The sequence below is a fragment of the Engraulis encrasicolus genome, chromosome 13, assembly GCF_034702125.1.
Source record: "Engraulis encrasicolus isolate BLACKSEA-1 chromosome 13, IST_EnEncr_1.0, whole genome shotgun sequence".
NCBI lineage: Eukaryota > Metazoa > Chordata > Actinopteri > Clupeiformes > Engraulidae > Engraulis > Engraulis encrasicolus.
In genome coordinates this window covers 10,343,564-10,356,585 of record NC_085869.1, presented here as the reverse complement: position 1 = coordinate 10,356,585, position 13,022 = coordinate 10,343,564, and the positions used below count along the sequence as shown (strand labels likewise).

Here is a 13,022-nt window from a genome sequence, read left to right as displayed (position 1 = left end):
TGCACTACACTACACTACACTACACTACACTACACTACACTACACAACACACTACACTACACAATACATTAGACTACACCACACTACACTACACTACACTACACTACACTACACTACACTACACTACACCACACTACACTACACCACACTACACTACACTACACTACACCACACCACACCACACTAGACTACACTACACTACACTACACTACACTACACAATACATTATAATACACTACACTACACTACACCACACTACACTACACAATACATTAGGCTACACCACACTACACTATGATACTCTGCACTACACTGCACTACACTACACTACACTACACCACACCACACCACACTACACTACACTACACTATACTACAGGGTATATTATACTACACTACAATGCACTACACAATCCACTACACTACACAATACATTAGGCTACACTACACTACACTGCACTGCACTACACTACACAATACATTAGACTACACTACACTACACTACACTACACTACACTACACAACACACTACACTACACCACACTACACAATACATTAGGCTACACCACACTACACTACACTACACTACACTACACTACACTACACTACACTACACTACACTACACTACACTACACAATACATTAGGCTACACCACACTACACTACACAATACATTAGGCTACACCACACTACACTACACTACACTACACTACACTACACTACACTACACTACACAATACATTAGACTACACTACACTACACTACACTACACTACACTACACTACACAATACATTAGACTACACTACACTACACTACACTACACTACACCACACTACACTACACTACACTACACTACACTACACTACACCACACTACACTACACTACACTACACTACACAATACATTAGGCTACACCACACTACACTACACTACACTACACTACACTACACTACACAATACATTAGGCTACACCACACTACACTACACTACACTACACTACACTACACTACACTACACTACACTACACAATACACTACACTACACTACACTACACTACACTACACTACACTACACTACACTACACTACACTACACTACACTACACTACACTACACAATACATTAGAGTACACCACACTAGACTATGCTACTCCACACTACACTACACTATACTACACTACACTACACTATACTACACTACACTACACAATACACTACACTACACTACACTACACTACACTACACTACACTACACAATACATTAGGCTACACCACACTACACTACACAATACATTAGGCTACACCACACTACACTACACAATACATTAGGCTACACCACACTACACTATGATACTCTGCACTACTCTGCACTACACTACACTACACTACACTACACCACACCACACCACACTACACTACACAGCAAATCGGCCGGTGTTAAATCAACTCCCATAGAGTTAAATGTAACACTTTTCCTGAGTTTATATAATGCTCACCGGTTCCGAGTTAAATCAACACTATGGATAGTGTAAATAGTTTAACTCTATTTCAGTGTTACTTCTTTAACACCCACAGTGTTACATTTTAACTCTATTCTAGTGTATTTTTCACACCAATTTTCACTTCATGTGTTAACATCTTAACACCCACAGTGTTCTATTTTTAACACATTTGAGTGTTGAATTCCTCACCAATTAGTGTTAAAGCTTTTCACTTTAAGTGAAACATCTGAACACCCACAGTGTTCTATTTTTAACACATTTGAGTGTTGAATTAGCTTAGCTCAACTCACTATAGGGGTTACCATGTAACACTAATTGGTGTTATGTTATACAATAAATACTGCTTTTTCTAAAATGTTCAGATTCTGTACTGCGTTGAGTGCACATTTACATACAGTACATGAAATATACAATCTAAATTAAATTAATTTTTCCACAAGTGATTTGTCTATTTCAAACATTCTCGAAAATACAACCAACCTCACATTAATATATGAAGAGTTCAGATGCAAAACCCCCTAACTCCATTTCTGAAGACCTGCACTTCTATATTTTTAGAGAACCCCGTTGTTGGTTTGGTTTACATTCATGCACTTGATAATACATATAAATAGTTATATTACATAAATACAATTAAAAAATATGCAATTTTGATAGCTTTGTATTAAATAAAAATGATTTAAGATTATTTTCTGAAAAGGCACTTAGGGGGTTTTGCATCTGAACTCTTCATATTAAGATTCTTACCTTACACACCACAGTAAGTTACTGTCACCCTACCCACACTACCATGATCCCGCCCCTCCATTCATTACCACAAAAGAGGTAGCTACCATGTTATTGTGGCACCTCCCATTCCCCACCATGACTGAGACAACTGTGGCATGGAAGCAGCACATCACACTGCTCTATTGAATTGATAGACCGAACTGTCCAGAACCACAGAGAAAGTATCTGCAATATGTGCAATATTATTACCATTTGATAGTTGTAGTCTCCCGGATGATGGTACATTAACCAGTGTGCATAGAATACTCTGGTTGAGCATAATTAGACAAACCTGAAATTTCTTGATCAAGTAAGCAACCCTCCTAAAAGGATACCCGCTACCATAATACTCACTACCAACTAAATAGCTAGCCAGCCAGCAAACCAAAAGAGTCAGTTGTCAGCTAGCCAGCCAAAGAGCCGGCTAACCAACTAACACTCATTTAGTCAGCCAACTAACCAACAAACAAGTCAGCTGTATGGCTAGCCAGCTAACAAACCAGCCATCCAGTCAACCAAAAGAGTCAGTTAGCCAGCCAACCAGCTGGCCAACAAACAGTCAGTTGGTCGGTCAGTTAGCTCACTAACCAACAAGCCGGACAGAGAGCCAGCGAACCAGTCATTTAGGCAAGCAACTCAAGCATTGTGACAGTCTGAGTTTATATAGAGGTGAAAGTTAACCATGTGACCAGAGTAATCAGGCATGTGGCAGCTGCAGGTAGTAATTCAATGAACTTGTAACAGTCCTATGTACTCAAGTGAGGTCAGGTACTAATTGACAGATTGATTGGGCACTACCATTGTTCCTGGTTGATGGTAGGCAATGTCAATCATGTCATGCAGCATTTGACTTTCAATTGTGCAATGGCACTTCACAAGATAGCCTAATTTTGTTTACTAGGTGGCAATATTCTGATTTAAAATTGGATGCTGGAGTTTTGGCGTGCACATCCAAGCCAAAGGCATTAGCAGGTGCCAACTTAAGAAAGTGTTTGTGTAGCACATTGGTTGCAACTTAATTTATTGGAAGCAGAACCAGCAACATTTCCAATCATAGACCTTCTTCTAATTAGGCCTGGCAATTAGTAATTACAATCAATCATGGCCAGGAGCAACCCAAAGTGACATACAGATATGCAACATTGGTTACTGTCCCTAGGGTAATGCCGGGTTAGGAGGGATTAAAACCTGCAACTCTCTGATTTTAAGTCCACCTCCCTAACCATTAGGCCAAGGCAGCCACATAATGCACCCAATCATGGCCTAGAGCCACGAAGCACCTGTTATAACAGCACAGTAGTTAACTGTGATATGACGAAAAGTCTCTCTGGATTTCACAGTAACAAATTATGGCAGAATGTCACAGTATGTTACTGTGAAATGAATGCAATTAGTAGCCAGTAACTCCCTGTGAGTTCACAGTAAGATATTGTTACACACTTGAAGTGGGCGAAAGTTCAATGGGGAGGCATGTCAGTTGGGTTGAAGGTTGACGCCTTTACAGTAGTTAACTGTGATACGACGAATTCACAGTATGTTACTGTGAAATGAATGCAATTAGTAGCCAGTAACTCCCTGTGAGTTCACAGTAAGATATTGTTACACACTTGAAGTGGGCGAAAGTTCAATGGGAAGGCATGTCAGTTGGGTTGAGGGCTGACGCCTTTAATCAAAGTGATACACAAATATACAATGTTGGTTGCTGTCCCTAGGGCAATGTAGGGTTTGGAGGGATTTGAACTTGCAACTCACTGAATTTAAGTCCACCTTCCTAACCATTAGGCCAAGGCTGCCACAGTACACAACATGGGCCTTCAGAGACTTCATGGACATTTACAGCAAACTATTTAGTCATCAACTTCTTGTTTGCTACATGTCTTCCCATGCTTGGTCATCTCCTTTTTTCTCACTTCCTCATGTCAATATGTACACTGCAAATTATTTGGTTCTTCCCAAGAAAAAAAAAACTTACATTTAGAAGTGTTAGATATTTTTTCTTGTTTTAAGAATTGATTTCTCATTTTAAGAACAGTATAATCTTATATCAAGTGAAATAGTACTTCTTTGTCTCAAACAGGCAGGGAATCCTAAAATGAGACAGTTAACACTGAAAATGAGATGTATGACGCTTCTCCTCCTCATCATCTCCTCTCCTCATCAAAATAAGTCTTGTTTTAAGATTCAATAACAAGCTCAACATGCTTGATTCAAGAGTCACAGAAAAATTATCTTAAAATACACTTTATTCCTCGGATTTTAAGGAAATGACAAATGTTTGTTTAAAACTGCAATAGTCTTACATTACATTACATTGCATTTGGCAAATGGGTAACACTTGCTATGAAGCCCATATCTATAGCGCATTATGAGCGCATTTATAGCAAATTATAATGCACATTATAATTACATCTAGCTTATAATACTTTATAAATCCAAGGGTATTATGAGTGCTCATGACTGGATATAAACTACAGGCTGCCTGATGGGGCTTACAGTACATGATGCATTATAGATGTGCATTATACAGTGCATAGATGCATCCATATGAACTTCACTTTACTTAGAGCACACATTGACGACGTATGATTGCACATGAAGCATTATAGCATCTTATGAGCTCTTATGACAGTTTATCATCCAGGTCTGTGCAAAGAGGGGTAGGTACTCATAATGTACTATAAGCCCCATCAGGCAGCCTGTAGTTTTTAGCCAGTCATGAGCACTAATGACACCCTTGGATTTATAAAGCATTATAAGCTAGATTCATAGTTATTCATAACTGTTAATATAAAGCATCATGGAGCATTATGAGTGTAAGGTTAAATCATTGGCTCTGCGCAAAGGGGTAAACGCATTGTCTCTTATGTCACAATGTTCAGTGTGGGTCACTTTTGTGATATCAGCCTGTCCAGTTAGGAAGCAACACTGCGAGTCCATTTGACTACTGTTGTGCAAATTTAACAAATAGAAGGTAGAAATGGTAAAGGTAATATAAGCAAGCCCCAAAACAGAGTTATCCTGTAGGTGGTTTAACAGCCTATCTCTCTTTTTCCATCCTTTCTGGCTGTTTTTTGGTCACATGCATGTTTTCAATGTCCCACCCCTGGAGTTACCATGGGTTGGTGTCTATCACCCACTAAATTTTCTCAGCTGTTATTCATCCAAGATACCAAACCAATGTGTGCTGTGGCAAGAAGCAGAGTGTCCAGGTCATGGACGAGATGCCAAGAGACATGCCGTTACACCAGGGGACGTATGAGACTAGAACGGTTTTAAAATTTAGAAGCGGGATCACCATCTCCTTCCTTGGGACAGATGGCACAAGAAAAGCACTGCCAGAGCCCTGAAAAATGAGTTTTGCAGGGTACTGATGTGCATGTTTCTGCTCAACTGGTCAGAAATAGTCTTCATGAAGTCTGTTTGAGGGCCTGGTATCCACAAGTGAAGCCTATGCTTACAAAGAGGCAAAGAGAAATTAGCATGAACCAAAAAAACATCAACCATTGGTAACATTGATGCTGTTGTTGTTAATTTTTCTTCAACTTCAGTTATGATGGAAGAGGGTATTGGCCCTGAATAATAAACCCACATTACAATTTTCTAAGCATAGTAGCAACATGTAGATCTGATTTGAAATTGGTGCCATGCACATAAAGTTAACCGATTTATTGTTTTCACTTGGGTCATCCAACTTGCTTGACCTTTGTCTCTTATGTCCCTTTTGTTCTTTACACCACCTTATTGTGACACATTAGCAATATTTATAATTAGAAAAGTCAAGAGCTAGATGAAAAGTGTGTTAATATTAAAGGTTTATTCATTTTCACACGTTTTTTTTTTCTCGTGAAAAACGGTTTGAAAATAGCACCCCCCATCAATATTTTTTAATGGGGGGGGGGGGGGGGGTGGGGGGGGGGGGGGGGGGGGGGTTGGAAGATTTTTTCACAAAAAATTACACAGCAGTGCTTCAAACATGTGGTAGCATCAGAAAATCAGGGCTATTGTGGTAGGCTATTTGGTAATTACACCCCCCCTAGTTTAATGTGGCGAAAAAAAGAGTTGAAAGAGTTGAAAAGCCCTTTTCACATCGATCGATACCACAGTAAACCCAAAAATCCGGGCTGCGACTATGACTTGCATTGATATGGCTTAATAAAACTGTAAGACTAAGCGCAACAAAGACAAAACAAATCCAACACCTCCAAGCAGCCATGATGCCAGTCAACTTTCGCATTTCATTCATTCATCAATATCATTCTTATCCTTACTGCACTGAAGCTGGCTGGTGACGTGCATGGGGTGGATCACTGGGGTGGATAGTCATTTGTATTTATTATTTTAAAAGGAAACATATTCAGTTTCGTTTCACTTAATTTATTTTAATATGATCAATATGTTGTTGTGAAAAACGTTTAATATTTTTAAAAGGTCATACTACATTATATTTTATTCCCATCCTCGGTTTACGTCACCCAACGTTCCGACGTCGATTGCGTCAGTGCAAGTGAGAGTTCAAGGTTGAGTTTCAAACCGTGAGAGTACCCTCACGTAGAGCTCTACGCAGTCTACGCAGTAGTATTGGAAGACGAAGAAGACAGGCGAAGGAGTGGCTCAATCAAGGTAAGGGAGCGTAAACGTTAATATATATACATATATAATTGTTATTTTCTCGCTAACATCGCGTTTTATTAAGGGATTTCCTGTGACAGTTTCTCAAGTCGACTGGACTGGTCACTTACTTAGCACGCTAGCTGGCGTTTGCTCGTCCATTCATGGCTGCCAACTTCCAGTTTTGAAAAAGGGATTATGTGGTGGGGTGAAACCCAACCCAAACATGTTCGTGTTATTAACCAGAAGTGTGTACGTACTTCATATGATGGTATATGTTAGTTTTATTGGATGCATGTACTTTTTATCGCTGTGGTATATTTTGGCCAACACTGAAACAGCATGTTTTTTTCTAGCTGACTAATGGGGCACTGCTAGCAGAGTTTGTAGCCTTGTCGTTTGGCGGCCATTTTAGCATTAGCAACACCCACGGGCATCCGTTTCCGATTTGAACAACCAAATGCATGATGTTCCGAGAATACACACGGTTATCTTTATTAGATGCATGTACTTTTCTTATCGCTTTCATGTTTTATCGTTATAGCTTAACACCCAAACGGCACGTTTTTGGTTATGGCTAACACTCAAACCGCATGTTTTTGGTTATGGCTGACACTCAAACCGTATGTGGCACTGCTAGCAGAGTTGCTAGTCCTGTAATTTTGCGGCCACTTTAGAGTTAGCAACGCCCGCGGGCATCTGCTTCCGATTTGAATAACCAACTTTATGCATGATATTCCGAGGTACTGCAACTATGCTGATCATGGAAACTGTGTTGCCTATTGTCAAATTTGATCTTTACATGAAAGTTTACTGAGTAACAAACACATATTTTCTAGTATGGTCCAAGCAGTCATTTTTGCAGCAAAAAATGGCTATTTTTGGAAATTCAAAATGGCGGACCATGGAGAAAGATCCCCCTTTTCATATATGAAAATGCATTTTTTCCAGTCATAATGAATGCTTAGAATTTGATGGTGGTGGTAAATATTCATGAAAAAGGTAACATTAGTGAATGGGCAGCATGAATTCTGGAAATAAACAACTAAAAATCTCAGTGTCCCTTTAAGAGATTATAATTTTTCTGTATTTATCCCCTATTATTTCTCAAGAAGCGTCCCCAGCACGAGATCCCCCTGTGCCAAAAAAGACAGAGTGGCACCAAAGCAGCCATTCCATCATCCAGGTCTTCCTCACCGGCACCCATGACTGTGATTGCTTCACCAACCATGCCTGCAAAAGATGTTGCTGGTAAGCCCTCCTCAGCACACTTCTCAGCCTGTAGACCTTGTTTATAAGTTTTGCAAAACATTATTTGTATTTAAACATTTTATTTTATTTGTATTTTAAATTTTCACTGGTGTTACAATGTTAACATTAAAATGTCTTCGTTTATTGTTGTTTAAGCGGGTCTCGACAGTCTGAAGATGCAGGCCAGACACTACAAAACCTTGAGCAACATGTACAACAAGCCCAATGCAAAACCCAATCAAAATGATGTGGCGCAAATTCTGGACCTCGAGTTCGAAGCAAGGCGGGCCTTTATCGATTCAGATGTTACCAAGGAAGAAGACCGACCTGCAAAAATCCTTGATGCATATCCATGCTTTAAAGATGTTCAAAACGTATGTTTGGTTTTTTCTTCTTATCTGAACCTCAATTGCTGTGTATGTTGTAAGCGTTTTGAACACAGTAAGTGTTTTATGATGTTTCAGGCCATGGATGAGCTACGGCGCATAGTAGATGGTACTAACCGCAGATACATCGAGGACGTAAGAGGAAGATGGACAGAATTCTGCACGAAGGTGCAGTTCTACAGCGTGTGGAAGAAAGTCCTCAAACCCCCTTTTCCTTTGGATGTTCGCAGTGGTAAGTTACTGTTCCATATCTATATGCAGTGAATGCCTAAGTCCTTTTTAAGAAAGGTTGCCCTAAATATATTAGCCTCTGAAGCACATAAAAACATGCAATAAGTTGTATTTAAATGTTAAGACCCTCATCTTGCATTGGAATGTGTTCATTTAACTCTTAACATACCAAGACACTTCATAAAATTGTCTCGAATCTCACGACCCTGAATGTTGTGAAGCGCCAGGACCAATGTTGCACAATGCAATGTCCAGCATCAATGGGTTTACAGCATTCTGACCATTCTTTCTATTCTTTAGTGGATTTCACACTGGCCCTCTTCAATGCACTGCCACCCCTCTTCCCCTCATCCGTTTTGCCACCAAAGAAGCTTGCTTGCAGTGAGGCACTTATTCATATACTGAAGGTAAGCAAATATTTCCCCAGATTTAAGCAAATTCATTCATTCACAAAACTGTAAAAAAAAAAAAAAAAATCTAAAACTTTGCATCAGCTTGTCTGTTATTAATCTATACTACATTCATTACATGATGTGTCTGTTACCCTGTGCAGTCTGTTTTTGACACTTACTGCTGATAACTGCTGAGCTGACCAGCTCTCTCCACTTCTAAGAGTCTTTTTCAATGTTCATATGTGCGATTCTCTCCCTTGCTCATGAGTTCCCTCCTTCGTCGTTCACACAACTGCAATCATGTTCTGCATTTCCCTACACGGGATGTTTGATATGACTTGTTCTCGGTATACCCCCGTTTTTATTGCACATTTCCAGTAAGGAGAACGAGGAGATATGCATATAAAAGGCTACTGCTTATTTTGAGAAGGTTGAACCCACATCTTTGCTCTTGAGGCGTTCAGCTCTCCTTTTTGAAGGGGCTTTTCCATTGTTTACAAGCGATTTTATTTCCTTGTCCAAATCCCCTTCTCACCTCAATTGGCTCATCATTTATATGCAGTCTCATTTGTTATTTTCGCTGGTTATGTCAGCATGATATTTTAGTCAGCTAACAGCCAGTTCTCGGCAGCGAGCTGCTGCTATTGTTTAGCCTAGTAATCTAGATGCCCCCATCAGCCGGGGCCAGGGCCACCATATGAGGGAACTGGCCAGTGACGCAAAACCTTGAGTTCCAAGCCATTTCAGGACAATAAAAATTGTGTGGTGTTTCTTGATGAATTCCTCTCCCCCTATTGTAAATAAATGTTTTTAGAATCTTAAAGTTTTAAAATCTGCAAGTTGCCGACGTTAAACATTTGTCTTCTCTCTGCACATTCTCTTTTTTTTTTTTTTTTGCTCCAGTCAAACGAAGACCCTGCCCTCTACCTGCAGAAGCGTCCTCTCTGCTCCCCAGTTCTGCTGTTTGATGGCTCAACTACCATCGTGGCTGTGGGTAACGTACCTGTTACAACCCTCAAGCAGGAAGATTTTTCAGAAGGGATGTTGGTGTTGATGGCCTACTATTATACATTGCACCTCACATACCCCAAATGTGTGGCAACCCTGCTCTCTGTTATTCAAACGGAGGTCATTGGTGACGCCCTCCATGATAAGGATGCCACTAGTTCATACAAAAAAGCAATGGCCGAGTGGAACGCATTCATTGAGAAGTAAATCTGTCAGTTGTTGATTACTGATTGTTACTATTGCATTGTTTTGTGTGTTTCACAAGTTAATTGCTGTTTTTTTGTAATTATTCAGTGGGTCTAAGGTGTTGGTTTTTGACCAATACCCCACCCCAAAGTGAAATTGAGGCAGTGGCTGAGTCACCGGGAAAACTCTCCTGCTCACTTATCCGAATATGGGGACTTTGAGTGGTTCAATTTTACCTCGGAGTGGGGTATCCCTTAATAACGCCTGTATTTCAGGATACAATGTTGGAAAAACGCTACCTCATAATGTCAGAATTTAATTTCCTTTTATTACTGTGGTCCCAGTACATCTAAGTTGTTTGTCTTAAACATGTACCCCAATCCTAAGCGAAATTGAGTCACTCGCTATAGTCCCTGGAGTTGTGCAAGTGAGCAGAAAAGTTTTTCAGGTAACCCAGCCACTGTCTTAATGTGACCCATCAAAGAGCAGAATAGAGAGCGCGCTTCTGAAGGTACAAGACTGGGTTAAAACAGTCTTTGTGTTGCCAACCCCCATCACAGCAAATATGCTCAGCAAAGCAATTGTCACCTATATTACCATCTTTAAGTAGTTGCTGTACTCTAAGGTTACTATTTCAAGGCTCAATTTCACCTGGGAGTGGGGTATACCTATCCTGTATTTCAGCATACAGTGTTAAAATGCTGCTGCATAAGGGCTGAGAGAAATGTGAAGAGATTTATTCAAAGCCTGTATTTCAGGATGCAATGCAAAGCAGCAAAACGATCTCAAGTGATCTCAAGCGTTTTTGCTGCCAAATTGAGGCTCGATTTCACCTGGGAGTGGGGTATCCCTTACGTTATACGCATCCTGTATTTCAGCATACAATGTTAAAATGCTGCTTCATAAGGACTGAGAGAAATGTGAAGAGATGTATTCAAAGCCTGTATTCAGGATGCAATGCAAAGCCGCAAAATGCTGCTTCGTAAGAGGTGGGAATTGTGAACCCCACCCCAAAGTGAAATTGAGGCAGTGGCTGGTTCACCTGGAAAGCTCCTGCTCACTTATCCAAGTCTAGGGACTTTGGTGAGTGGCTCATTTTAAATGGAAGTGGGGTATCCCTTAAGATTTTTCAAATTCTGTATTTCAGGATGCAATAGTGGAAAATCGCTACTTCATAAGGGCTGAGAATTTAATTTCCTTATATTACTGGCGTCCCAGTACATCTAAGTTATTTGTCTTAAACATATACCCCAGTCCCAAACGAAATTGAGTCACTCGCCATAGTCCCTGGAGTGGCGCAAGTGAGCAGAAACGTTTTTCAGGCAACCCAGCCACTGTCTGAATGTGACCCATCAAAGAGTAGCATAGAGAAGGTCTTTTGAAGGTACACGACAGGATCTTAAACAGTCTTTGTGCTGCCAACCACCATCACAGCAAATAAGATGTTAATATAGGTGACAATTGCTTTGCTGAGCATAAAGTAGTTGCTGTACTCTAAGGTTATGATTTCAACTGTCTGTGCTGCCAAATTGAGGCTCAATTTCACCTGGGAGTGGGGTATCCCTTAAGTTTTACCCATCATATATTTCAGCATATAATGTTAAAATGCTGCTTCATAAGGACTGTACTCCAAGGTTACGATCTCAAACGTTTTTGCTGCCAAATTGAGGCTCGATTTCACCTGGTAGTGGGGTATCCCTTTAGTTATACCCATCCTGTATTTTAGCATACAATGTTAAAATGCTGCTTCAGAAGGACTGAGAGAAATGTGAAGAGATGTATTCAAAGCCTGTATTCAGGATGCAATGCAAAGCAGCAAAATGGCTGGTTCACCTGGAAAGCTCCTGCTCACTTATCCAAGTCTAGGGACTTTGGTGAGTGGCTCATTTTAAATGGGAGTGGGGTATCCCTTAAGATTTTTCAAATTCTGTATTTCAGGTTGCAATAGTGGAAAATTGCTACTTCATAAGGGCTGAGAATTTAATTTCCTTATATTACTGGCGTCCCAGTACATCTAAGTTATGTCTTAAACATATAGCCCAGTCCCAAACGAAATTGAGTCACTCGCCATAGTCCCTGAAGTGGCGCAAGTGAGCAGAAACGTTTTTCAGGCAACCCAGCCACTGTCTGAATGTGTCTGATCTGTCTATCCTGTATTTCAGCATACAATGTTAAAATGCTGTTTCATAAGGACTGAGAGAAATGTAAAGAGACTTATTCAAAGCCTGTATATCAGAGTGCAATGTTGGAAAATGCCGAACAAAGTGTGTGAACAAAGAGGAAATAATAAATGTTAATTATGTTAACAAGTCATTCTGGTTGTGTTTTTTTGTATATTGTAAAAGGGTTTAGTTTTAGCATGAAGACCGCCTCGTTTCAAGATCATCATGGATCTTGGTTTAAGACAGAATTCAGTCTTTCTGGAATACTGTACTCTACATTTAATGTTCCCTTTACTAATATTGAGCTTAATTTGCCAAAGGAAAAAGTGTAAATGCTTGTATTCAGTACATCTCACTTATTTTGAGGTAGCAAAAAGTTGCTTTTCAAGATGTATAATCTTAAAACCAGTATTTTAATATGCTTGTTTTCAGTATGTTTCACTCATTTTGAGGTAGCGAAAAGTTGCTTTTCAAGATGTATAATCTTAAAACCAGTATTTTGATATGCTTGTTTTCAGTATGTTTCACTC

The 13,022-nt window shown here is 39.9% G+C and overlaps 1 protein-coding gene across 1 annotated transcript; it reads left to right on the top strand.

Moving 5' to 3' along the window:
• The first annotated feature begins 8,041 nt into the window (after positions 1–8,041).
• On the top strand, positions 8,042–12,606 carry LOC134461537 (uncharacterized). The gene is made up of 5 exons (XM_063214430.1): positions 8,042–8,127; positions 8,284–8,501; positions 8,592–8,745; positions 9,045–9,151; positions 10,040–12,606. The coding sequence occupies exons 1-5, from the start codon at positions 8,082–8,084 to the stop codon at positions 10,349–10,351; spliced, it is 837 nt and encodes a 278-aa protein (XP_063070500.1). The 5' UTR covers positions 8,042–8,081; the 3' UTR covers positions 10,352–12,606.
• Positions 12,607–13,022: the final 416 nt, after the last annotated feature.

Bases quoted from the DNA above. Each gene is read 5' to 3' on its own strand.
- LOC134461537 (XM_063214430.1), top strand. From the start codon at position 8,082: ATGACTGTGATTGCTTCACCAACCATGCCTGCAAAAGATGTTGCTG. The intron at 8,128-8,283 runs GTAAGCCCTCCT...TTGTTGTTTAAG, and splicing joins GCCTGCAAAAGATGTTGCTG to CGGGTCTCGACAGTCTGAAG. The intron at 8,746-9,044 runs GTAAGTTACTGT...TCTATTCTTTAG, and splicing joins TCCTTTGGATGTTCGCAGTG to TGGATTTCACACTGGCCCTC.